The sequence below is a fragment of the Alexandromys fortis genome, unplaced genomic scaffold (genome assembly GCF_014885135.2).
Source record: "Alexandromys fortis isolate MF-2015 unplaced genomic scaffold, M_Fortis_MF-2015_v1.1 scaffold_75, whole genome shotgun sequence".
Lineage (NCBI taxonomy): Eukaryota > Metazoa > Chordata > Mammalia > Rodentia > Cricetidae > Alexandromys > Alexandromys fortis.
The window spans coordinates 3,795,007-3,822,654 of record NW_026067956.1 but is presented as its reverse complement, the minus strand read 5'-3'; the positions used below and the strand labels follow the sequence as shown (position 1 = coordinate 3,822,654).

The following is a 27,648-nucleotide window of genomic DNA, read 5'->3' as shown; positions in this document are numbered from 1 at the left end:
ACAAGCCTAAGAAGGTTTGATGGACATGGCTGGCTCTGGCCCCAGGGCGTACTCTGTTCTCATCTGGGTTTTGCTGCCTGGAGCTGAGTTGCTTCTCCTGGCAGAGCCTCCACATGGCAGGAATTTGGACCGAGTGGTAGAGACATCGCCGGCAGAGGCGACGATCGCCAGCTTCCTCCCTGGGGTGTCTTGTGATTCAGAGCACATTCTGCACCACTCTTTAAAAAGGGCAGCGTGTTGATGCTCGAGACACAAGAGCAGAACTGAACAAGGAAAGAACCACTTAATCAAAGAGCCGGTGAGTGTGAGGGTCATCCCTAGTAGCCACGACAGGACTTGGCTCACCTGGAGCCTGGGCATCCAAGTCTGTTTGCCGAGGGTTGCTAGTGTTTTGGTGAGTTCGTCAATGCTGTAAGAGCTCTCGAGGTAGGACTTAAAGCTTTTGGTAATGACCCTAGACTAAAGTCCACTTTCTCCAGACACATGCCACACACCCATTGCAAATTTTCACTCCCTGGGTTCCAAGGTCGTGGGTATTTGTGCTTGGCGATGAAAGGAAGGGCTGGAAGACATGGCTTTTTCTCTTGGGTCTTCATCTAAAGTGAACAGCACTGGGCTCAGGGCCTTGCTTGGAAGCTTCTATAGGAAGCTTGTATAGGAAGCTTGTGTAGGAAACTTGTGTAGGAAGTGCTCCCTCTCCCATCAGCCTTGTCTGGCCCCAGAGTTACAGCACTCAGTGAAGACGGCTACTGTCTGTGCACTGGTGTAGCCTTGGAAAGGCCCCGGTCGTGCTCTCTTCTGGCCTGACTTTCTTTTTTTTTAATATTTATTTATTTATTATGTATATAATATTCTGTCTGTGTGCATGTCTGCAGCCAGAAGAGGGCACCAGACCTCTTTACAGATGGTTGTGAGCCACCATGTGGTTGCCGGGAATTGAACTCAGGACCTTTGGAAGAGCAGGCAATGCTCTTAACCACTGAGCCATCTCTCCAGCCCCCTGGCCTGACTTTCTTACTCACACTCTCCTGTTCTGGGGGGAGGGGGCTTTCTTTTGATTGATTCCTCCCTGTGGAGTAGTCCGCGTTACACGGATGCTAGTATTCTAGGCCAAGTTATCCCGTGCGTCAGTCTCTGGATGCACATCTGCCTTCTTGCTATTTCATGCAGCACTCTTGAAGGCTGGGGTCTGTCACAGCCGCGTGACTCTCTCCCGACTGAGGAGTCTCTAGAGCACAGTCACCAGGACTGTAGCTGCGATGGCAAGTATGCTTTTTAGAATATTAACCCAGAACGTACGTTCTCGTTAGCGTAGAAGATAATCTTTGATTGTGATCTAACCACTCACGACAAACGTGGCACAGCCATAAACAGACTACGAGCCATGAAACAAGAAATAGGCAGCACTTTTGGCATTTCTTTTCCCAACATAGTGGTGTGTTTCGATATAATCAGGACTTTCCCAAGGCCACACATGCAGTGAGTAACAGCAGCAGATCTTCAAGCATGTCGCTGAGTTTTCCAAAGGATCCCAGACCAGTGTAGCGGCCTAGGCAGGTAGGATCATGGTGGGTAATCAAGAAAGCGCAATGAGACCATCCTTGGTCATTCCCGGCCACTGGAAACAGAGCGGGTGCCCCAGTTCCCAGGCGACTTGTTCCCATCGCTGTCACCAGCATCCCTCCTTCTGCTTCTCCCTCTGAACTGCAGGTGTTCCGCCTCCATGCTGCCTCTCCTGCTGGTCCCCCTCTTCCCTCTCTCCTCCTGCTTCTCGGCAGGAGGAGGCAGCCCCCTCAGCGAAGGCCTGTGGTTGCTGAAGACCAAGTTTGCCCTTCACCTCTACCGGAGCGCAGCAGCACAGAGAAACGGGACCAACTTTGTCATCTCACCTGCCAGTGTGTCCCTCTCCCTAGAGATCCTGCAGTTTGGAGCCCGGGGAAACACGGGCTGGGAGCTGGCAAGTGCCCTGGGATATACCGTGCAAGGTTAGAGGCTGTTCTCCCACGCTTCCTCTTCACCCCGGGGTCCCTGCTTCCCTCCGCTCAGGGACTCTCAAGCCTGGGGAGCTCAGCTCCTAGTACGCAGGGGCACAGAAGTGCGGCTGTGTGGGAAGTACTCAGACTTTACAGCCACGTTTGTTCTTGGCTGTGGAGACTCCCTTCTAGCCTCACGGCAGAATCCCTGTTTTGAGTCACTGCCCCTTTTCTAGTGCTCGTTGAGGCTGGGCAGTGTGGGAAACACCTTATAAACATGCATTGATGGCCTCAACACCATTTAAGATCGGTGATTTCATTGCCACCCCTATTTGTGGAAGTAGATAAGCACGGGGTAGAGGCAACTTGCTGGGGGTCACATGGTCGATCAAGAGCAGGGCTGGACTTAAGTGCAAACTCTTTAGACCCAAGACTATGCTTTTGACCAGCCTGTTTTCACGATTCTGTGATTTCTGGGTAGTACTCAACTCACCAGCTTATAGCTACACATTGTGTATCTCAGAACAGCTTTGCTGACAGCGAGAGGCTTTAGCACGCAGTTCAGCCCATGTTAACCTACACTCCAGATGCAGCTCAATACCCGACCAACTACAGGCTTCGGCAAACATGACCTCCCTTCTCGATCTCAGAACTGGATGCCAATTAAAAGCTTACTGCAGTGGCTGGGGCAGATTTCTCAGATCAGGCCGCTCTGTTGTGTAGGAAGAACCCTGCCTCAAAGCAATAAACGTGCCACTGAAAATGACAGGCATGGTCTTTGTATGAACTAAGATTTGTCAGAAGTACAAGAAATGATGCCAACCCAGCCTGGCCATGGCCTCCTTCGCTGTGGACCCTTGAGCTGGCAAGTCAAGGTTAGGGCTCATCATGTCTCCCAAGTGTCACTTGAGCTGCCTGTCCCCTTCTGTACATACACTGGCCACTGCTAAAACAAGTCTTACTCTCCTGTTGGATAACAAATAGGTCTGTTCTCTCTAGGGACAACTGAAGCCAAAGGTAGTGTTTAGAACTTAGTCATTCCCAGCAGTTATACACCAGAGAAGTGCCCAGGTCCACAGGCTCCCAGTAGAGTCAGCACAGCACAGCACACCAAGTGTTGTGGTGCTCCTACTGTAAGGGCCACGACTGCTTAGGGGCTTGGTTTACGCTCAGGAGAACTCTGAAGGCAGCCCCTCTGTCTCAGGGGAGCAATACCTGTAGATGGGGTGGGTGCCATGTGCTTTTATAGATGGGAGTGGGTGCCGTGTGTTTTGTAGATGGGGTGGGTGCCGTGTGTTTTGTAGAAGGGGTGGGTGCAGTGTGTTTTGTATATGGGGTGGGTGCAGTGTGTTTTGTATATGGGGTGGGTGCCATGTGTTTTGTAGAAGGGGTAGGTGCCGTGTGTTTTTCTAGATGGGGTGGGTGCCATGTGTTTTCTAGATGGGGTGGGTGCCGTGTGTTTTTATAGATGGGGGTGGGTGCCGTGTGTTTTGTAGATGGGGTGGGTGCCATGTGCTTTTATAGATGGGAGTGGGTGCCGTGTGTTTTGTAGATGGGGTGGGTGCCGTGTGTTTTGTAGAAGGGGTGGGTGCAGTGTGTTTTGTATATGGGGTGGGTGCAGTGTGTTTTGTATATGGGGTGGGTGCCATGTGTTTTGTAGAAGGGGTAGGTGCCGTGTGTTTTTCTAGATGGGGGTGGGTGCCGTGTGTTTTGTATATGGGGGTGGGTGCCGTGTGTTTTTATAGATGGGGTAGGTGCCATGTGTTTTCTAGATGGGGTGGGTGCCGTGTGTTTTTGTGATTCCACCAGCGGGTCAGAGGATTCCCAGAATACATTATGTGTGATATGATTAAGAAGAAGAACTGTCAATACAAAAAAAAAAAAAAAAAAAGGCAGCCCCTTCAGCCTTCAGAAGAGACTCACACAAGTCAGGACGGTTTGGGTGGGATGCAAGGGAGAGTCCGTTCTGAGACCAGATGCCATCATGATGCTTGGTTAACTGGTTGATTGAGGAGGAGGATGAAATCAGGGCTTTCGCAGAGCCCATTAGACTTTGTCTGGATGTCAGGGATTCTATCGCAGGACCACAGTCCCCATAAGTTTCTGAGCCACACACTGCTTTCCCTTCTCGTGGCGCCACCATCATCAGTTCGTAAGGACAGGGATGGGCCATCCTCTCAGAGCCTTCCTCACCACTCTCTCCATTTTAGTTGCGCTGTGTGCCCTGCTTAAAACCACACACCAGTGCCAGCCCCTGCTGCAGCCCAGCCTCTCTTTTAAAAGGTGTTGGGAAGATGCCCATAATAGGATAGCAGCTGAGAGTGCACACTTCTCCTGCAGAGGACCCAAATTTGGTTCCCAGCCCTCGTGTCAGACAGCTCACAAACACCTGTAACTCCAGCTCTAAGAGATGCAACACCTTCTTCCAGCTTCTGTGAGCATTGCACAAACACACAAATACACGAGATTTAGCTTTTAATATATTCTTGATATTTTAATTAAAATATACTTACATCATTTTCCCCTCTTCCCTTTCCTCCCACAAATCCTTCCCAAGCATACCTCCTACCCCCTTACTCCATCTTGAAATCATGGCCTCTTTTTATTTTCTATTCAAACACACACACACACACACACACACACACACACACACACCTAAATATATAAATACAACCTGTTTAGTCCACTTAATGTTACTTGTATATATATGATTTCAAGGCTTGACCACTTGGAATTGCATAACCAATCAGGGGGATGCTCTTCCATAAAGAGGGCTATTTCTTCCTTTCTCAGCTTCCTTGGTCGCCTGCAGGGCTGAGGCTCCGTGAGATCCCCTTCTTTATTAGTATGTTTATTGGTGTTGTCCTTGTTCAGGCAGCCATATTGTTGAGATGTCATGGGTAAATCTTCCCTGCCACCTGTAGGGGACAGTCTCACGGTAGATCACTTGGTCCACTTCCTTCTTGCCATCCTTCAGCCACCTCTCCCTCACTGTATTTCCTGGGGTGAAGGAGTCATGCCGCAGATGTTATCAGTTAGGTCTGGGCACTACAGGACCATTTGGAATGCATTTGGAAACTATGCTGGCTTAGTAAAGCAGTGTTGGAGGTTCTCCTCTAAGATCCCTGTGGTTGGCGAGGCTTCCCGTACCGAGGATGATTCCCGTCCTGCTGAATGGGTCTTAAATTCAGTTAGACAGCTATTGGTTACTGACAAGGTATGCGTGCCACTACTACACCTTTGGGATTTTCGTACCATGCTGGTCATTGTTGTGGTTCTGCTGGGTAGGACTGCTGGCTGCTTTCCTCCCTTGGAAGCTTGCATAGCAACTTCTAGTTCTGTGAAAACCAGCCCTCAGGGAGGAGGCTTTTGAGTCAGACCCAGCTTGGATTCTCTGCGTCTTGGGTGCATGGGGAATGCGCAGTTTTCCAATGCTCCAGGTTCTAAGCATTTTCATTATTATTTTAGGTAAATTAATGAGAACATTTTAGCACAGAGGCCTAAAGGTGGTCTAGCCCCAGGGAAAAGGTTCTGGTTTGTTTGTTTGTTTGTTTTTGTTTTGTTTTGCTTGTTTGTTTGTTTTGGGCTTTTTTTTTTTTTTTTTTTTTTTTTTTTTTTTTTTTTTTGAGACAAGATTTCTCTGTAGCTTGATCTGGAACTCGCAGATCTCCGCCTGCCTCTACCTCCCAAGCTCTGGCAGGGTTCTGTTTTGTAATGCACATTGAATGTATGTCATTTGATTCTCACAGACTAACACTAGAGGTAAATGGCTTGGCAAAACTTAACTGACTGACTCAGTGGCGGGTTCTGCTTCAGTTCCTGCCTCTAGGCTCCAGCCTTGAGCTTCTGCCCCGACTTCCCTCAGTGATGGACTGTAAACTGTAAGGTGAAATAAACTCTTTCCTCCTCAGTGTTTAACCACAGCAGCAGAAGCCTAACTAGGACCGCAGCTCCTTAGCCACTGCCCACCGTGGTTACCACACCACCCAGAACTCTATGCCTTAATGCTAGAAATTCCATCATGACCCACCGGGCCTGCCATACCCCAGCTCTACACTCTCCTTGTTGTGGAACAGACACTGTGTGAAGAGGGACTTCCGGGCAGAGAGAAAGGAAGTCAGGAGGGTGAATCTAGGAACATGGGAGACAAGAGGATGCAGAACAAGTCAGACATACAGGGCAGAGGAAAGGTAACCAAATCACATGATAAAATGCGGACGAACAGAAACAGGTTCGTTTAGGTTACAAGAACTAGAGACAAGCCTAAGCTAATGGCCAAGCTTTCATAATTAATAAGAAATCTCCGTGTCATTTTGTGAGCTGATGACAAACAAAAAAGCTTGCTACACTCTTTTCCAGAACTCAGCCATGCCCCTGACTCAGGAAGTCAGGAAAGCACAGCTTTTCTACTTCCATCTAGATTGGTTTGGGATCTCGCATATTTTCTGCCCAACTTCTAAGCTACAGGGCCAGTGGGTTTCAACTGAGGTAGCTGTGCCGTTTCCAGTGAGGGACTTGTGGGTGGACACAGCTTCTGAGACCACCTGCGGGTGGGAGCTGCGCAAGCCCTGACAAACACATCTTCCTCACAGACCCGAGAGTGAGGGAGTTCCTGCACACTGTTTACACCACGCTGCACAACTCCAGCCAAGGCATCGGGATGGAGCTGGCCTGCACTCTTCTCATGCAAACCGGAACGCCTCTGTCTCCTTGCTTTGTGGAGCAGGTCTCCTGGTGGACCAACAGCAGTCTGGCGCCAGCCGACTTTAGTGAGCCCAACAGCACCACCACGGAGGAGGTCTCGAGGGGCTCACCCAGGCAGAGCACAGGTAAAGGAAAGCCATCGTCTTTGGCAGGGCTAAGGGTGGAGGGCTACAAAGAAGTAGTGCTGCCCATCCTCTGTCGAAGCCGTGGTGAGGCTCAGGATGCCCTGAGTTACAGCAGAAGTTGAGAAGGCAGATAACCTTTGAGGGGCACACATGGTCTGTGAAACAACCGCAGCTGGCTCAGGGCTCCTCTGTTCCTCCTCTTCACACCCCAGCAGAAATACACACGTACACGCACATGTACACCCATACTTAAGCACACAGACACCAAAAGGTGTTTCTCAAAGCCGATCACCTCTGGAAATACCCTACGGGATGGGTCCCATGACACTGTCCGCAGGCCGTTTCTCACCAAGTTCTGCTTTCGCCTACAATTAACCCTGGGTGAGAGCAAAATGCAGCAGGGCGCAGAAAAGTAGCTTCTGGGACACTCAGGTTAAGGAAACACACACACACACAAGGACAAGTTATAATCAGTAAGTTTCGCTTGGTTCTATTGGAGGTTTCTACGCATAGCATAATCCAACCATCAGCAGCAACCACCGTGTGCTGTGACTGCTAGGAAGTGGGTGGAAGTCACTGCCATCTGCTAGCCGTTCGTTTATTTATTTATTTAGTGCTCTTTGAAATTTGATTCCATTTCACTCACCCACTAATCCTCAAAGGTGGGGGGGGGGCTGTCTCCATTTTACAAATGAAGGAACTGAACGACCAAGGGTTGAGTTTCTTGCTTGCCCGTGGGCCACCACGCCAGGATTCTGATCCAGGCAGTTTGACTACCATATTCTCGGTAAGCACACAAAAGAGTCAGATAAATGGAGAATGTTCAAGATCCAGTGTTGCTTAAACACAGAACAGGAAGCTGGGATACATGTGGACTCTATCTTTACATGCTCGGTGCTGTCTTCGGCAATTTACTTTATAAGGAGTGATCCTTGGGACCAGAGAAATGGTTCGGCAGTTAAGAGGGTGGACCAGGTAGGTCACAAGGGCCTTTAATCCCCCTGTGGGGGATCTGATGCCCTTGGTTAGCATCCAGGGTTACCAGCTGTCATGTGCAGATACCCATACGGAGACAAACACATAGACACATGGTTACAATATTTTTTAATTAAGGAGTGAGTCCCTGTATCCTTCTTGGGCTGCCAGGGGACACGCTCAAAATCTAACATAGTGTTTCCAACTCCCGGCCTGGCTTCCCTTTAAGAAAAAGAAAGACTTGGTAGAGCCATTTGAAGCAATGCATATGAAGCCACTCTGCTCAGATTCAAGAGCAGGGATCTTTTGGTGGGTGACAGGGTGGATAACAGTATGTGAGCAGCTTCCCTGAGCCTCATTCCTCTCATCTGGAAGATGAAGAATGACAACAAAAAGTCAGGGAGATTTTGTCCAGCAGCTAGGCAGAACCTAGAACGGAGTATATTTATTAAACAGTTGACGGCCTAGGACAGCAGCTGTCTCTATAGCAATGGTCCTGCTTGCTCCTTCCTGTTCTTACATGACATTTTAACCACAGCCCTCCCAGGCTGCGTTCTGAACATAGTTGCCCCAGCGAAGGTGTGGTGAGGGCGCAGCTCAGCAATTAGTGGGCTCTGAGGCGGGGGTGGCAGAGTGCAGTCTTCTCTGGTTCTGAAACCCCCCACCATGCAAGCGTCTGCGTGGAGAGACAGCGCCTATTGAGCTCTGGGACATGACTCAGTGGAGCCAGGGGCATTCTGGGCACCTGTTAGAAACAGGCAAGGAAGCCACAATGGATACATGCTAGCAAGAAGGCTGTGGTTCAAGTTCTAAGGTGCCTCGCTGCCCCTGAGCCAGAGGGCAGTCATCAGGGACCCACTCTGAGACCGCGTTCTCACTTTCCGTTTCCATGACAATAAGTTAAAAGCCAGTTAGCAGCTGTGGGTCCCTTGGCAGCATAAGGAATTAAAACGTTTGTGGTAAACTGAAAATAACATGAAGCAGGAGAAAGGGAGAGAGAGAGAACAAGGTTTTCTATCTACAGGCGAGAGCCTGAGTAGCCCACAGTCAGGGGAGGCTGGCACCGTGTCTTCTTGGCTCTCCATCGTGAGCACCATGACCTTCCAAAGCACCTGGCAAAGGAGATTCTCTTCCATGGCCTCACAGACCCTGCCTTTCACCTGTGCCCACGGCCTCGTCCTTCAAGTCCCCGCGATGCATCAGGTGGCAGAGGTCAGCTATGGTGAGTCCCCGTCCTGTCCACATTCAGAAAGTCGGAGGAAACCAGCAACTCGGGCAAGAGAGGGAGGTGGCCTCTGCTTTACAGGATTGGATGGACACATGTTTTCAGAAGGGTCCTTTCTCAAGGTTGTGGGTGGACTGGAGGGAAGTCCAGCGTAGCAGGAGGCTGACAGAGGAGCCTTGAATGGTGTGCCCATCTGGATGCTGAGGACACAGATGTGGAAGAGAAATCATGCATGGCATTGGCCTCTGCCCTGAGTCTGCACATGTTCATGTGAAATTGAAAATGTCTGGACCAAACACCTCTCCTAGAAGACTCTTTCATGGCATAGCTAACACCCACCCAGGACCAAATGAAGGCTAAAAGGCCTGCAGACCACAGGATTCCTGGTTCTGACACGGCGTTGCTCTGTATGGCCCTCCTGCCTATGGTTACTAGTCTCGGTCAGTGGGGGCGGGTCCCAGTGCCAGCAGAGGCCTGGTGGCCTCATGTGTGCTGTAGATGCCAGCATGCTCTGTGCCAAGGATGCCAAGGATGAGCCTCAGCCTGCAATGGGTTCACCTCACACGTGCCTCCACCTTCCTCCCTCCACCCCCCCAGCAGCACCCAATCCCTCCCCCCCGCCCCCCCCTATTTAATGTGTCCTGCTGGACTCTGTCACCTGACCTGTCCCCTCCTTCTGCAATCACCCTCTGCCTTGGTGGCCTGGATTTGTCTTCAACCTGCAATTTTCTTTGCCCACAAACTCCCTGCTGCCCATCCCGAGACCTATCTGTTTAGGTCATAGTTAAACATGATCGGTCCTCAAGCCAAATCCAGTCAGGATGCGTGTTTTGTTGGGTCTGGGTGGTATTTCAAGAGTTGGGGAGTTTCCATAAGAAATGCGGATTAAAAATCATTTTTAAAGACAAGAGAACATGAAGAGCCTGAATCGCCATAAGCCCAGACTAGACAGGCTTCCTCAAGACACCGTCCAAGCAGGCTCAGCTGCAGTGAATCCTTGAGAAAGGCCCCATTGGAGATCTTAGATGGCTTTAGGATCAGTAAAGGACCATGTCATGTAACTGGGGACTGTTCTTTCATTTTCCAGACCTGAATAATTACACAAAAACTATATTATTTACAACAGTGTTTGGCCAATGGCTCAGGTACATTTCTATCTAGTTCTTACATCTTAAATTAACCCATTTCTATTATTTTATACTTTACCATGAGCCCTGTGGTTTGTTACCACTTGCTTCTTGGGCATCTACATGGCGCCTGGTTGGCTCCGCCTTCTTTCCCCCTCTATCTCTGCTTGGATTTTTCACCTTGCTATATTCTGCCCTGCCATAGGCCAATAAAGCAGCTTCTTTATCAACAACCAGTAATAAAACATATTCACAGCATACAGAGGAGAATCCCACATTGATGTCACCTCACAGTTCCCAGTCTCAGACTCCTTCCTGTTTTACTGTTGCTGTCTTGTAAGTCTGCCTACCCCAGGTTGTGGCATTGTTTGGTTTCTCTGACTCCTGGGACAGAGCTAATCCCTGACCCACTGAACCCCTAGGCCAGTTCCAGGATGCTGCTGGCCACAGGGTAGACGTTCTGGAGCTGATGTACCTGGGAAGAGCAGCCAGTTTGTTCCTGGTGCTTCCGCAAGACAAGGACACCCCTCTGGACTGCATTGAGCCACACCTCACAGCCAGAGCTATCCACCTCTGGGCCACCAGGCTGAAGAGAACCAGAATGGATGTGTTCCTCCCCAGGTGAGTGGCTACACCTTCCTCACAAGGGAATGACTGTGGTAGCCAGTAGGGCTTGTACATAGAGTCAAATGATCAGACTCCAAGACCCATCCTCTCACTGGGCTAGCTTAAGTCAAATAAACTTAGGCCAAGGAGAAGTTCCCTGGGGTCTGAGGCGATTCTAAAGTCACTGCAAAGTAGAACATGGCACATACAGTTGAGTTAACTTCCCCGGTCTTCCTGAAATGAATGACTCTCACCGAACTGACTCAGGTCCCTTCCTTGCTCTGCAAGCATGCCACTGCAGGATAAGAGAAGTGTAAGGTGGCACCCTTGTGGGTACAGCTGTCATTGCCCCCAAACCAAAGAGACAAGATGGCTTGTGTAAATGAGAAAGCATGTGCGTAATTCTAGTTAGAAGCCAAATTAGGACATAAAAATTCCAGACTTTTCCAGGCATGGCAGAACAGCTGTAAACCCAGATTGTTAGGATGACGGTCATCAGCAAGTTCAAAACCAGTCTGGGCTACAGAGTGATCCCCCACTAGCCTGAGCAATTGCATGAGACCCTGTCTCTATTAGCTAGTAAATTCAAGACTTGACATCTTTGTGTTGAAGATACATTTGTTCTAAGTGGAGAGGTTCAGTCCTTGAAGAAAATCCAGTAGATATAAATATAAATTGAAAAAAAATAGTAATAGTGTTCTTGTTTTCCAAAGCAACAACGTTAGCAAAACTCATTGTTTTACAAAAGAGTTCTGCCTAGAGTTTGTCGAATGATGAGCTGGTCCGGCAATTTGAAACCAGAAAAGGCTCAGCATAGCTTTGTAGGTCAGCACGAAGTGCAGAGCATTGATGTCGGGGAGCTCACTGGCAGCCATGAATTCTTCAGTCCTGTCCACTTGGGGCCTTGGTCACACTCCAAGGCCAGGGCTCCCAGTGGGTACAGGCAAAGGCCTTGGCAGGGCTCCCTCCCTCGGGCTCTTAAAAATAAGTGCATCTCCTGGAACAAAAAAAAAAAAAAAAAATACAAGGAGAAACCCAAGGAGGCAGGGCCCAGGTCTAAGATGAGATCAGGCATAACGAAGAGCCAAGATGAACTCAAAGCCAAGACAAAGCCCCTTTTTCAAAGCCAAAGGCTCGGCCCCTACCAGAGCCCCTGATCTTGTGGCAATTGGGGCTAATTAGTGCGGGAGGGAAGACAGCTCATGCAGTCAGTGTGGAGAGAAAGGGCAGCCCAGCCAAGAACCTGCCGTCTCTCATGAGAAGAGTAGCTCGGCCTGGAGCGGCTAATGGAAGGAGGCCTCCCCAGGAAACACTCAGCTCTACAGAGAGAGGAGACCATGACACTCATATATTCTCCCAGGCCCTCAACAGCGACCCTGAAAACACAAGACAGAGGAGGAGGTCAGAGGGCCTCGGCAAAGACTTAAACAACCTCCCCATTCTGATAAATATATGCAGTCACCCAAGGTACCAAGCATCTAATCCAAAACGAATAGGAGATTTTTTAGATAAATAAAAGCCATTTATTTCATAAACAAAAGCAACCTTACATACACACACACCAGACCAAAGGAAAAAAAAAACCAAACAAACAAAAAGCTTAGTTGTAAACTTTTTAAGGCAGCGATTTTAAACCTGTGGGTCATGACCCATTGTGGGGGGGTCAAACAACCCTTTCACGGGGATCTCATATCAGATGTCCCACATATCAGATATTTACATCACAATTCATAACAGCAGCAGAATTAAGGTTATGAAATAGCAATGAAAATAATTTTATAGTTGGGGGTCACCACAATGTTAGGAAGTGTATTAAGGGTCCCAGCATAGGAAGGTTGAGAACCCCTGCTTGAGGGAATAAACCCAAAAGTTAAAACTGCATTAAGCTCAGATTTAGTAGACATAAGCCTTGGGCCATAATAGACACAGCCACAGTTTTGTTGTTCTCCCTCTTCTCTTTGGACAGCCCTTCACTACGTAGCCCTGGCTAGTTAGGACCTTACTATGGAGACCAGGCTGGCTCAAACTCACAGAGATCAACCTGCCTCCGCCTTCTAGCGCCAGGTTTAAAGGCACTTGATGCTACCACCCACTGCACAGCCAGCTTTTGGGTAAGAATTTACCTCTGGTTTGCTCAAGTCAGTGAGTCTCCATTTAGTAGAATGTACTCTATGGTCATCAGATAGATTTCACTGAACAAGAGCCCATAGATGCCTGAAACTAGAAAATAATATGTTTAGGAATATAGAACAGCCCAGGTCAGCCAGAAGTACATAGTGAGACTCTGTCTAAAACAAACAAAAATCTGGCTGTGTCTGCCATGGTCCAAGGCATATGTCTAAATCCAGACCTAAATCATTTCCAGTTTATGCCCTAGTACACGGCTCTCTCGCGCGCTCTCTCTCTCCCTCCCTCTTTCTCTCTCCACCCACCCACCCACACCACACACACACACACACACACACACATTATATATACAATGTACTTCCATATATCTAAGAGCCTGGCACCAGCATCTCCTCTGCTCTGCATCATGGCACAGAAGATGAAATGGTGGCAGAAGCAGTCATGGGGTGGAAAGGGATGTGAGAGAGATTGAGGGTCTGACTTCCTCTTTTACGTTGAGAACCACTCCCATTGAAAGCAACAGCAGAACTATGTTTACCTCCCAAGGGCTGTCCTGACCCATCACCTTCTGTTAGACCTGCATCCCAAAGGCCCTGCCGACTCAATACCACTACCCTGGGAGCCAGGCTTCCAGCACAAGAACCTTTGGGGACACACCCAAGCAATATTCAAATTCACACACACACACACACACACACACACACACACACACACACACAGTGAGCTTTGCTCTTCTTTGAAGAAGCTGCTGGCTACCATTATATGCAACACTTTCTGAAGGACATTTCTCTCTCTTCTAGATGGGATATATTGCCCATAAAAGTCATTTTTAAAGTGTTCTTTGAGCTGGGTATGCTGGCGCACACCTTTAATCCCATCACTCAGGAGGCGGAGGCAAGCAGATCTCTGTGAGCTTGAGGCCAGCCTGGTCTACAGAGTTCTAGGCCAGCCACAGTTGTTTAGCAAGACCCTGTCTCAGTGAATAAATAGATAAAGAAGTACACACTGTATGCCCCTTTTTAAAGTTTATTTACAAAATTGTGCAGCCATGAATACAAATTTTATAATTTATAAAGAGCGTGTTTCACGAAGCCAAGGATGACCTTGAACTTCTGCTCCTGCTGCCTCTGGATCCTGAATCCTGGATTCACAGATGTGCACCAGGGCAGTTGATTTATGGGGTGCTGGGGATCAAACTTGGGGCTTTGTATGCGCTAGACGAGCACTCTATCAGCTGAGATACACCTCCAACTGACTCCGAGCTCTGGAAGATGTTCGTCACCTTAGAAAGAGACCCACATTGATCAGTCATCTTTTCTCGGCGCTGGGCAAGCACTATTTTACTCTTTCTCTGTGGATTTTCTTTGCATGGATAGTTCACGCAGCGAGCCTTTTATGGGGCTTTTTTCACCTATCTCGTCTCTTTTAATGGCTTAGTAATATTCTAGTACATGGGTACACTGTATTTTATTTAAGCGTTTCTTTTCAGTGTTTTCAACTGAAATGAAATAACATCACTTTCCCTCTCCCTTTCCTCCTTCTAGGCCCTCCCAGCTACCCTCATTTGAACCCCTCCTCAAATTACCATTATTGTCACATACCTGCAGTCATTAGCTGCCTGTAGTTGTTTTTCTTGGGGGTATGACCCAGAGAAAATTTCCCCTTCCATCGTAACAGGTCCGTTGATATCACCATTGTTCTGGTCTTGTCTATGCAGACATTTCTAGGAGATACTGTTTTGTGTAATTCCTAAAACTCATTGCCTAATTAAAGTCTCAAAGTCTATGCCTAGCTTTCCTAAGAATTTTAAGGTATAGGTTTCGCTCTTACTTTAGGCTTTTGATCCACTGTGAATTAATTATTGTACCTGTGACAACTTGAGGTCCAGGGGACACCAACCCTCCTTGCTGTAGGAAATCTGCATGTAATTTTTGGCTTTCAAAAATACTACTAATAGCCTGCTCTTGACTGCTCTTGTCCCACTATCAAGCAGTTCTACCGTATATATTTTGTGCACGACATGTATGGTTAAAAATAAGTGATGTCCACACTTCTATGACCACCTTCACAGAGATGATATCATGGAACAGTGGGGGGTATTGCAGATGTTCAGCGGAAGAGGTTGTAAAATGATCACACCCGTGTAATGCACTGTAAATCGCAGGTGTCAATCTTCTGCCTTCATGACTCAACACAGCATCTGCGCATCTGCTCACATTTGCAAGGGTTGGAAGAGCGGAACTGCGGCGTGCCACAGTCTCTAAGTGCATGCTAAGCTTAGCTTGTACATATCTTCTGGTAGGAAATGCCAAATTAGCCATATGTGCTATGTATCCATGACATGCGTTCCCCTTCAGCGTTATTTTTCTAGCCTACATAGTTCACCTGTGAAGTTTTCAAATTGATGCAAAATTTCCAAAAACAAAAGAAAAACCTATGTTAGTCGAAGCCCATGTTATTTGAGAGTCAGCTGCATTTGGTGTAAGGAGGAGGCCAAGTCTTCGTGCGTTTGCATGTGGTGATTGCCCAGTATCCTATACATTTGTTGAAAGTATCATTCTTTCCTTCATCATCAAAAAAAAAAAAAAATACCAGATGTATGGGCTTATTTCTGAACTCTCGGGTTCATTCTATGGGAAGATTCTTGTATTTGTGTAGTGTTGTGCCACTTTGGCTCCTAGAACAGCAGTCAGCCTAGAAATCAGGAGGTGAGCCTAATTTTGTTCTCTTCTTCCTAGAGACTGTTTAACTTATGAATTTTAAGATCAGCTTACCAGTTTCTGCCCCAAACAAGCAAGTTGGCATTAGACACGAGGATGTCTCGGATACGGATGCCAGTCAGGGAGTGCTGTCTTCTGACGTGGGTGTCTCAGGCTGGGGGCTTGGGATGCCTTCCTTCCACTCAGTTGTTTCTTTGACAGAGTTTTGTGCTTCTGGGTGTCTCAAATGAGCTCTAAGAGGGTTTTTGAGTGGTCTTCAGTGTTTTCTACAAGTAAGACCAAGTCATCTCCAAATTCAGATAGAGTCACTTCTTCCTCTTTTAAACTATATTTTATTTTACAACTTTTTTTTTTTCATGGTACTGAGGATTGAACTCAGGGTCTCTTGTATGCCAGGCAAGTGCTGTACCACTGGGCTCTATCACTAGCCTCCACCTCCCTTCTGATGTGATCTGGCTTGTAGAGTTACACCCTCCTTGTTCTTGATCTTACATGGGAACCTTGAAGGGAAGATGCTAGGTGCGGGGATTTTTGTAGACATTCTTCATCATTGTGAGTCACCTCACGTCCCAAGCTGGCTGACTATTTGATGCTTGTTGGGCTTTTTGTTTGGGCATCACTTGTCGTTGTTTTCGGTAGTAACGTCCAAGCAGGCTAGGCTAGTGCTCTATCGCTGAACGTCCCCCAAGTCCTGTTGATTTTTAATCAGGAAAAGGTGTTAGATTTTGTCACAAGCCTTTTCTTTAACTGTTGAGATGAGCACGTAATCTGTATTAACATGCTCTTATCTTATTTTCATGCCTAAACACATCTTGCACTCTTTCTCTAAGCCCTACTTGGTGGTGGCAGAACTGATATGATGTTGGATTTAACTGTACTCAGTTCACTTCACCCCAATCCCTACTATGTTGTTGAGAGTTCATATGAAATATGACTCTAGCTTCTCTACAGGGCAGGCAGCATCTCCGCTGTTTGCTCCAGTTACCGTGCCTTTCCTTCCTGTTCTGCCTTTATAATCACATAGGAGCACCATTGGAATAATATATAATGTAATATAATATAATATAATATAATCATATAGGAGCACCACTAGGATCTTCTGAAATCAGATGCCACTTTTGTTGACTTTACTAAAACATGACATTATTCAGTTTCCTCACCCACCACGTCTTTGGTTTCTTAATATTATTGTGAAACCACAATCAAAACACAACGCTAGGTGCCTAGCCATGCTGGGCATTGTACCGAACCCTTTACACAAATTCTCATTTAATTGTCACAACCCTATTTAGATTTTACCGCTGTCACGCTTATTGCACAAAGAAACATAACACGGAAATAGAGGTGAGGTAACTTGCCGCTGGGTCTGGAAAGAAGCTCCTGCTGAGAGGAAACAAATTAAAAAGCCAGGTCCATAGCGTTAATCGTACAGTCAGCATTTATGCTTTTTCAAAAAGAATGTTTCCTGGGCTGAAGACAAATTCCATGATTTTTTTTTTGTTTTTCTAAAGTTATGTATGGTTTATACAAAAGACCATTTAAACTATATATAATTTTCAAAGATAAAGAGCAGTAGCAGTCTATTTGAAGGCTTCTTCGACAGCAAATCAGTGCTTTGTCTTGGGGAAAGGCTGAGCTGAGTCTCTCTGCTCTCAGTGGTGTCTGGGCAGTTCAAGGTTGAGTTCCTTCTCTGCTGCACATCAAAGGCACACACATAGTGCACACAGCAAACATGAAACTGTGTTACACAGCAGAAAAGCTATACAAGGTACTAGAGCTACTGTTTTTGCATCCATTCTGTCTGAGATTCTATCCAAATGTGAGGAGCGAAGTCCCAGTGATCATGGCTAGGCTCCACACTCTCATAGCCTGGATTTGAACTGAGGGACACCCCATTACTCATTAGGGCATTCTTGAGCAGGTTTTTTTAAAATACATAATGCTTTGAATTTTCCATCTACTACATAAGGAATAATAGCCATTATATGAAGATGGAATCATTTCTATGAAGTTCTCATCTTAGTATCTACCACAATGTGAGCACTCACTAAATATTATTAATAAACAGGGGCTGATGTATCTTCTCTTCTCAGGTCACTTATGATGTCATAAAGAATATTAATAGGACGCAGACTGGTCTGGACACCCTAAGAGTACAACTTTGCAAATTGGACTTTAAGAACCAGAGTGACTAGGCTAGGGGTGGAGCTCAAGCAATAAAAAATTTGGTGAGGAAGCAGGAGGTCCTGGGCCCTAACTCTAGTACCATCTTGAAAAAGTCAGGCCATCTGAGTAGGAAGATAACAGCTGAGGGATGGACACTTATTTAAAGGCAGTCAAGGGAAACAGGGCCATCACAAATGAGCAGTATAGACAAAGCTGGGAGGAAGCCCGGAGGGGTCAAGTTAGCCCCAGGTATGACTCAAGAGGAGGAACAATGAAAAACACAGAGTGGTGAATTCCAGTGTGCTATGACCTCCATGTAGTATGTATGAGAGAGCAGTGTGAATTCTAAATGGCACCTGATAGTTGGCTTTTGTTTTGCAGGTTTCGGATCCAAAACCAGTTTGACTTAAAAAGCATTTTAAGATCATGGGGTATCACTGATCTTTTTGACCCACTCAAAGCTAACTTGAAAGGAATTTCAGGTAGCCATTTTTCAATTCTTCCAATCTTTTGGGGGCATTATGTTTGGGACAGTTTTGTTATATTGATGAAAGGACCTTAACTGTTTCCATAGAGCTTTTGACAGTAAAACACTTGTCTAAAAGAATAAAGCATTTGGCTTTCTATAAGAATGTGGTGCCTCTGATAACAGTCCAGTTCTGATTAGATTTGGTGAGTGAAGGGTGCTCCTTGGGGATATTAAGCATGGACTTGGAAAGCACCATCATAGTGTAGCAAGTGGCCATAGGTGAAGAGACCTCCCTCTGCCATGACCAGACTCTCATGAAGACTCAAGGCAGCACCGGAACCTTCAGTCTGCTCTCTGCTGTCCCATCAGCATCATGGTCATCCTGTCTCTACCCTTTCCCTTCCTGGTTGCCTTTAACTCCTCCTGCCTTTTGTAATGAGCTAAGCATAAATCTTTCCTTCATCCATTCCTCAAATTTCCCTTGCTCTTACGACCTTGCCCTAAGAGGCAGCATCCACGCTCAACTTCTTTTCCTTAGTTGACATGCTACTGCTGATCACTAGGGACCATGCTTGCCTGCAGTCTGAGCTTACACTGCACGCCCAAGAGAAAAGGAATGGTAACATCTACTTTGAGAATTTCTTGAGGGAACCACTGTCTCAACTTCGGCCAACTCATAAGGCCCTGGACCGTACCTACGCCACAGACTATCTGTGAGGAGAGAACACTGCAACAGATGTTCTCATTGGTCTAGACAATGCTTTTACTTGATGAACTTGGAAGTTACCATTTTAAACACCAGGTCATTGGAATACCTGGCACTAAAACTTGGTTCAGAATATTCCTTAATTGCAGACAATAATGGGAGTTTGATCTTCAAGTCCAGGTTTGTGCTTTAGATGTGACCAGACAGAACAACTGCAAGTTACTTATTCAATAAAGCATGGCAGGAAGTATCTAGAGTACTAATATTTGCCATCTTTGGGCTAAGACTTCATAATAGAGTACTTGCTGAACATGCACAAAGTCCTGGGTCCCATCTCCAACACACACACACACACACACACACACACACACACACACACACACACACACAAAACCCATCTACCACCTCTTTGTCTAAATGTACAAAGACAATAGTAAAGTTTTCTACTGTCCACAATACTAGGCATACAATTAGAAACAAGGCAATACTGCTGGCTTAGTTGAAAATATCAACCAGAAATTTTCTTCTTAAGAGGAATGCTTTGACACTTACAGGAAAGGAAAGCTATAACAGCAAAACGATCAAAGGCAAGGGGCAAGGGACAGCCAAGCTATGCACATTCTATCTTCAATAATGGGCAAGCATGTCATCTTCTCAAGGCTTCAGAATCCAGCTCTGGCATCCCTGTGGCTGATGGAAATTTCATTACTTTTACATCTGAATGAAAAATTTTAGGATGCTGGGTTTCGTACCTGGTACCAAAAGGGAGGGGGAAAAAGCAGCTTTGAGGTTATTCTTGGCCCTCTCTTCCACAACATTTGCATTAATCAGTTGCTCCTTCATAATTCCTGGTCTTTCTCCCTCAGCATCTAAGAAAGACATATTCAAATGTCCATCTTGTGTCCTTAAACAGTAGTGGTCCTGTAGCTTGCAGTCCCACTGTAAGTAAAAATACCCATGGCCTGTAAGATGAGCGATCCACTGTTTCTGAGACAGAATCTCTCACTAGGATTAGGCTCCACTGGGCAGCAAGCTATGGGACTCCACTGCCTTTCTCCCTTGCTCCTCCCAGCCTGTGCAGTGCTGGGACTGTACGCATGTACCGCATCCCTTGGCTTTTTAACATGGGTTCAAGGAATCCCATTTGGGTTCTCATTACCAACTGACCCATCACCCCAGCCTGTTACCAAGTCCTATGAGTACCAATGAGATGGCTCACATCTAATGCAATTCATTTACTTACATTTGTTTAAACCAATATAATTCAAGGCTCACAGATCTGGCTTAAAAATCCAGCATGTGTTAATAAATTTGGGGCCTGTATTCATGCTTTTTACTGAGACTTAATAATTTTCTTCCATTGTTTTGTTCCAATAATATAGAAGTCAAGTGATGGCACAACACTTGCTTTTATTAATTAAGAGCTACTTACTAAAAATAATCTTTTGGGGGCTGGAGAGATGGCTCAGCGGTTAAGAGCACTGACTGCTCTTCCCGAGGACCCAGGTTCAAATCCCAGCACCCACATGGCAGCTCACAACTGTCTGAAAATCCAGTTCCAGGGCATCTGACACCTTCATACCAATGCACATAAAATAAAGCTAAATAAACCATAAAAAATTAAAAAAATAAATAAAAATAATCTTTTGGGCTGTGGTAGTGAACACCTTTAATCTCAGGCAGAGGAAGGTGGATCTCTTTACAGAGCAAGTTCCAGGACAGCCAGAGCTGTTACACGAGAAAAAGAAAAGAAAAAAGAAAAAAAACAATTTAATAATAACAAAAAGCTGCTTTCTAGCTATGGTAGTGAAGCCAAGTCACTGGGACAGACATAAAACTGGTGATAGTTAAAAAAAATTTAATACCTGACCCTTTATAGATATAGCTTGCCAACTAAGATACTGCTTTCCGATGCCTGTCTTTAAACATAACTCAAGACCACTCACGTCAGTACCCAAGTGGGCTTCTGCCTACAGCAGAGACAAGGCCACTGAAACAAATGGGAAGTTGCCACCCACCTCACCAATTGTATGGAACAATCTTGGTTTTAAAAATTAAAGTTTTATTGTGTGTGCGTGCTGGGGTAAAGGAGTACATGAACAGTATGGAGCTCAGAGACAACTCTGTGAAGTCAGTTCTCTCCTTTCCCATTTCTGTGGCTTCCAAGGATGGAACCAAGGTCATCAGATTTGTGAGGCAAGCACCTTTACCTGCCGAGCCATCTTATCAGTGCTATCTGCAGTTTTTACAAGAGAAAAGAAAAAACAGAGCCATCTCTCTTCAATTAACAAGGAGTCACCATACTTTGTATTACTGAGAAAGCCCAACAAAGTTCTTCCCCCCCCCCCCACTTGATTCCAAAGTCAGAATCACTTAGAATTCTCCTTTCCCAGGGGGGTAAAACACTTCTCTGTTCCTTCTTGGCATTTTAAAAACTCAATATTCCAGATCTCACCTGAGCCCAGATATAGCTCTCCGTCCCCACTAACACCTTGTCTCTACAGATTACAAAGTTATCAAGTTGCTGCGGTTTCTTTCTCACTGAAGAGAACGGGTAGGCACCTGTTCTGGGCAATCCCCTTCCTTAGGTACCATCAGCAGGCTTTGATAGAAACTCATACCTCCAGTTCAGGTATTGCTTGGGTACAAATTTCAAACTCTTTAAAAACCATCTTAGTCTTTGTTTTCTTAAGCAGGTAGTCAACTTCCAATTTCTGTCCAGTAAGAAGTTCAAACTACATGCAATGATTTGAATAAGGCAATTGTCTAGAGGGCCATAGGCAGTACAGTCCACATTGCACGGAAAGCAGTAAGCAGAGAATGAGAAAGCAACCAGCTAGCTAGTTGAGCCACCCAAGATTCCTCCAGACACTTTCCTATGTCTTGGGCCAGCTGCAGTGGTACATTACATACCTACCCTTCACTTCTCATACCTAAAGGATGGAAAAGATAAGCGACAAGTTCTTCCCAAAGGAAATCACGATCAGAAAAAGGAAGCAAATGTCCCATCCCTGTCCTGATGAGGAGTTAAGGACGAAATGCAGACAATGATTTACTAATGTGTGACCAACTGTATATAAAAGGATGATGGCACCTACCAACCAAAGGAATGGGAATTAAACCCTTGCCAAAGACCACAATGTGCTTAGTCCTGGATACATACGCCGCTTGACACGTGCAAGTACTAAGCATTACTCTGAAAGCTGGGCCAGGCAGTAAAGTGAACATGCCACAATGGCCACTTGCTAGAGCTAACAGTAAGATGGGGGGAAGGGGGTAGGTAGCCTTGAATAGGCAGTATCACAGAGGAGGAATGGGCAGCATGCTGGGAAGGAGGGAGAAGAATCCCTCACATTTGCTGTGCAACAGTATGTAGGCACTGGTATGTTTATACTTGGCTAGGAAGTGCTTCCCAGAAAGTTCAGCTAATAAACTGGGAGAGAGGGGAGGTGAGGGTAGAAAGCTATGTACCGCAGTCCTGCTGGAGCCGCTCACAGCAAACATTACCAAATCAGCAGTCCCAAGAAAGTGTCCTACTCACAACCACGTGGGCTCCATTAACCTGCATCTCCCTCATTAACTAAGGAGACATTGCTACAGAACAGCACCTACACATGATTCTGAGGGAAAAACAGGCTGTGACCTTTAATGGCACAAAGCAGATGCCAACAATTCAGAAAAGCGAAGGACAGGAAAACCCCTCTGCTTTTCCTGGTTAGTTCATGAGCGGCATAATACTTCAATAGCCTCATGACAAATGCGAGCACAATGCAGACTGAATACAAGATAAACAGAGCAGTCTACAGAAAGGTCAGCTCTCACCAGAGAATTTCAAAGATGTGACGTTGGTGGCATACTGTGAGTAGTCTTGGCTATGACTATGCAAACAGCTACGGATATGCAAACAATTAAACAATTTTGGTCATTCTTGGAATCTGGTGGGGATAAAAGCTACTTAAGCAACTCATCTGCCTTTCCAGACACTCAAAACAGTCCAACCTAGCTTACCAAAGAGGCATTCATATCAGGACAATGACCCCCCTCACACCCGGTGTGTGTGGGGGCAAACAATGCAGACATGGGATTTGCTGCATGTTATCTGACAAGGGGTTTCAGAATGAAGTTGCACTCGTTTAATCATATTAAAGTAGTTCAGACAACACAGAGGTAACCGTGTCAGACAGTAAAACCTCAACTGGCAAAGATGCTCTTTATGAATTTTTTTTTAATATTGGCACCGTTTGTTCAGTGGACTAGAAGGAGCTAATTATTAACAGAGAATCTTGTTTCTTCTCTCAAAGTCAAGCAGAAAAAGACCACCACTGAAAACAGTCTGATTCTCCACTGACACCAAGTGAATATCCACTGACTTCCGCCTTCCATCCTCTACCGCCAGTTTTCCCTTACAGTGAGAATAACCATCTCATGATATCCCATTGTGTCACTGCAATGACACACAAGAATCTGCACCCTAGGTTCGCTTTAGTCTCACAGAACCTTTAGGGGCCATCTCCTTGTGTGCACATGACTAGTGCAGAACAACCTAAGTGCAAAGCTCCCTACCTACATCAAAGACTGTTAAAACCCAAGTCTCTTGGATGGTGTACTACAGAGGGCAGTTTCTTGAATGGAGGGGATTGGGTAGAAATGGGCTTTGGGTCTGAAACCTGGATATTCTCAATTCTGATTGGGTGTGTGTGATACCAGATCAGCACTTCCCCTCAAGCAGAAGGGCTGGGCAGCTTAGCCTTATTTCTGCATGTCGACCTTCACCATTTGTTGTAACACATTATTTCATCTTTGGAGAATTGTTCAGTTACAGAAATCTGTCAAGCCCTTTCTAAGTTCTCTCATTACTATTTGCTAAGCTTATCTTTGAAACTGTTAACACACACACACAGCTGTAACCTCACACTTCTCTACGGGTTCCAGCCCTTAAGGTAAGCAAACTAGGAAAGCAGCAGTCAGTTCCAAAGAATGTAGTTGTGGAGCAGCAGGCATTTCTTTCTTTCTTTTTTTTTTAACATTTATTTATTATGCACACAGTGTTCAGCCTCCATGTATGCCTGCAGGCCAGAAGAGGGCACCAGATCTCATTAAAGGTGGTTGTGAACTACCATATGGTTGCTGGGAATTGAACTCAGGACCTCTGGAAGAGCGGTCAGTGCTCTTAACCTCTGAGCCATCATCTCTCCAGCCCAGCAGCAGGCATTTCTAACACTGGATTATTTTCATAAATAATCCGATGACTTTTATCTTCAGTGTCTTCTTAAAAACTACTGCCCAAGAGGACAGTCAAGGGGAAACTATCTAAAAGTTTGTTGAACTTATTCCTGGGTGACAGTATCTACTTTGTAACACATTCTTGGGAGCCTAATGACTTACTTATCTTTAGAAGTATAGGCTAAAGTTAAGATTTTAATATTAACATTTAAAATTAACTTTATGGGTTCAGTCTCTACTAATTTGGGGGAAGACAGATTAAATCTAGTGACCAGAGCTCGTGAGAGTAGTAGAAAGATAACGTGACTTGGCAGTTTTCTGTACAACCACTCCCTGTAGACTAGTAGCACTGAGTCTTCAAGTTTTACTTGATATGTACAGAAAATGTAAACAAATCACTTCACGTTTCTGTCATTTGCAAATTAGGCCAAGACAGCTTTTATGTTTCTGAAGCAACCCACAAGGCCAAGATGGAGCTTTCCGAGGAGGGCACCAGGTCATCTGCAGCCACAGGTACATCCAGAAGCCAGGCACTCAGCACCATGGGGCAGCTCAGTTGACTCCAGTTGTAAACCACACCACTTAAGCCCAAGACCAGGTGTGATGCAACATTTTTTTTTTAAATGACAGAAGGCAAAATCTTGAAAAGTAATGATGTAAAAAGTATCATTGCCCTATCAACAAGGAATAAAATCATACAGATTTTACCTTTGAGGGAAGCTACTTCATGGAATATTTTAAAAATGAGACACAGGATTGATTAAATAGTATCTTTCCTCTTTAATTTCACCATTTGCAGTCCCAAAGTACCACACAGTAAAATGTCACTAAGTGTTTTGACTCCTTAAAGACAAATCAAGGTTAGTACCTATGTATCTATATCTGCATGTACTTTGCCATGGCCAGGAAACATGACAGGGTCTATTCTTTCCCCAGCTGTGTTGCTGCTGAGGCGGTCCCGGACTCCTGTTTTTAAAGCAGATCGGCCCTTCATCTTTCTTCTGAGAGAACATAGCACAGGTACTGACTCTTTTAAAAATTGGATTCAGACATTTATCCTCCTCCTAACAATCTAATTTTACACATCCATTTTCAAATTATTTCTTCTAGTTCTTTCTATGGTATTTTCTTAGCAGCTGCTGTCTTACATCCTGAGAAAGGGAAATTATTTCACAGAACAAAGGAACCTCTTTTTCCTTCATGGCTTTTACTTTTCCATTTTATTTAATTGTAGCTAGTGCTTTTTTTTTTTTAAGAGTAGATTTCTACTCTAAAAACTTAAAAAAAATCATGAAAACACAGGTCAATAAAATCTTGCCTTTCTTGTTAGAAAAGACTGTTTCTTCAGGTCAAGATACATAACAGAAGTCACACAGAGTCTACAGTATTTTAGGGATGCACACATTTCTATGTTGTTTGCTGGCCTTTCTCAAGTACTTTTCTGCACCACTACAGAATAGTCTCAATGCAAAAATGGGAGGCACAGGTTAGCCTAGCTAGCACAACAGAAGGACAAGCAGGTATCCCTAAAATTCAGCAATATTGAAAATAGACTTTGAATTATTATTATCCCTCAAATTGTTCTCCTGCAATAATTATTGGCCTCAGAAGGAAGCAATTCTCAGTAAAGAGTTGTTGGCAATTCTCAGTAGTGTTTAAAACAATATGGAACAAGATTAATACAATTAAGCCAAGGTGAACCTACTTTAACTAAACATCAGGCATTACTTTTATTTGGGGAAAAGAAAAAAAAAACAAATCAACATAGTTTAACACAGATTGTTAAAAGGAAATATTGTCAACATTTTATCTGAGAATCATTTGTATACTGCCATAACTTGTGCTAGAAATCAAATGAACATTTCATGACAAAAAGGATGTAGGTAATCATTCCATGGAAAATAATTTACTTGGGGATCATGACAATGTCCACTTAGTATTTCACCATGGTCACCCCAACCCCAGTGACTGCGAATAGACAAAATGGCCCTGATCACTCAGACCAGGCAGCAGAGAGTATGTTTTTTTTTTTTTTTTAAAAAAAAAGTTAACAAAAAGACAAGTTTTAAGCCCTCAAACCAAGAGGGAGGACTAACCTTGAACAAAAGGGCCACTGCAAAAGCTCATATACAATAAAAAGAACAATAAGATGACAAATAACAGATTTCTGAAACTCAACTGTATAAAAACCATGTAAAGTTGTTGGACTAGAAAAAGACACAATTTCAATGGTATAAATTTTTAACTGTTCTACTAATCAAAATGAAAATACAGGTCTAATTAGTTCCCTAATTCACCACAAATCTTAGTCCCTGTGGCTTTTTCTTTCCAGAAGGTGGCTGTTCTGATGACATTACTGAAGGAATTATAAAGTTTCAGCTGGGGATGGAAGACAGCTCAGTTGTTAAGAGCATTTTCTTCACTTATAAAGGCTCGGGTCCCAACACTCACATGGAAACTCACAGCATTCTGTAACTCAAGTTCAGGGGATCTAACACTTTCTTCTTTTTTGGCTTCCAGACACCAAGCATACATGTGGTGCACTTACATACATGTAGGCAAAACACTGAAGACATAAAATAAAAAATAATCTTAAAAAAAAAAAAACCTCAGCCTTCACTGTTAAGAGTTTACAAATCTTAGGTTGATATAACCAATTAACCAATCAATCAACAAATAGGAGAACGCTAAGAAAAATTACCCTTAAAGTCTAATACCAACCTTTTGGAAAGTACCACTTGTCCAGCATAGCATCATTCTATGACCTCAAAGACTAAAAACTACTGGCCCCCACAATATACCCCCCACGCTTACCTTTGCTGACAAGGATTCTGTAGAAATTTCACTAGTTTAATAACTTGCCCACCATTTTTAAAAAGGTAAAGGCCTGAGATGGAATTTTAAGCTTTAGTTTTGATAGGTGGCAAACTTTGAGACTAAGTTTTAGTATTAGTATGTAAAGATTATGATGCCAGACAGATGGGGGGGGGGTGAGCAGAGACAGAAGAATCTGGTATTTTACTACTTACTCCCTTGAAGGTTCACAATGGATAATGTAGTAAAGGCAGAAGATCTGAGCATTTTTCTACCAGCAGCCTGTGACATGAGGACCCTTCCAAGGACAGCTCCCCAGGTGCTCCAACTTAAGTATAACTCCTATCTAAATGACTCCAGTGTTTCCACTGATCTCACTCTTAACCCATCAAATTCACAACCAAAGGTCAATCTGGATTTTGTATAGTTCCTACTACAGAGAATCACTTCAACAATTCCATCTCTAAGTTATATCTTCAATTACTTTCAGGTATTTTGAAGAGGTAAGATAGTTTTAATGAATTGTTATATGAAAATACTACAAGTCAAATTAAATGCTTCTTTTTATTTTTCAGGGTTTGTCTTCAATATTGGGAGAGTTTCAAATCCTCTTGACTAAAATAGCAAATCTCAAGAATGTTCTATGTATGCTTTCCTTCATAAATATTTATAATTTCTTTTAAAGGTA

The 27,648-nt window shown here is 44.9% G+C and overlaps 1 protein-coding gene across 2 annotated transcripts; it reads left to right on the top strand.

Annotated features, from left to right (window-relative positions):
- Positions 1-48: 48 nt before the first annotated feature.
- Serpine3 (serpin family E member 3) lies at positions 49-27,648 on the top strand. Of its 2 annotated transcripts, XM_050152123.1 has the most exons (9): positions 49-298; positions 1,711-1,985; positions 6,566-6,802; positions 8,802-8,999; positions 10,552-10,750; positions 18,130-18,230; positions 24,573-24,659; positions 25,083-25,166; positions 27,536-27,648. In XM_050152123.1, the coding sequence occupies exons 2-9, from the start codon at positions 1,724-1,726 to the stop codon at positions 27,577-27,579; spliced, it is 1,212 nt and encodes a 403-aa protein (XP_050008080.1). In that variant the 5' UTR covers positions 49-298; positions 1,711-1,723; the 3' UTR covers positions 27,580-27,648. The 2 variants fall into 2 exon arrangements, with proteins under 2 accessions (XP_050008080.1, XP_050008079.1); XM_050152122.1 differs by lacking the exon at positions 27,536-27,648 and having other exon boundaries at positions 58-298; positions 25,083-26,766.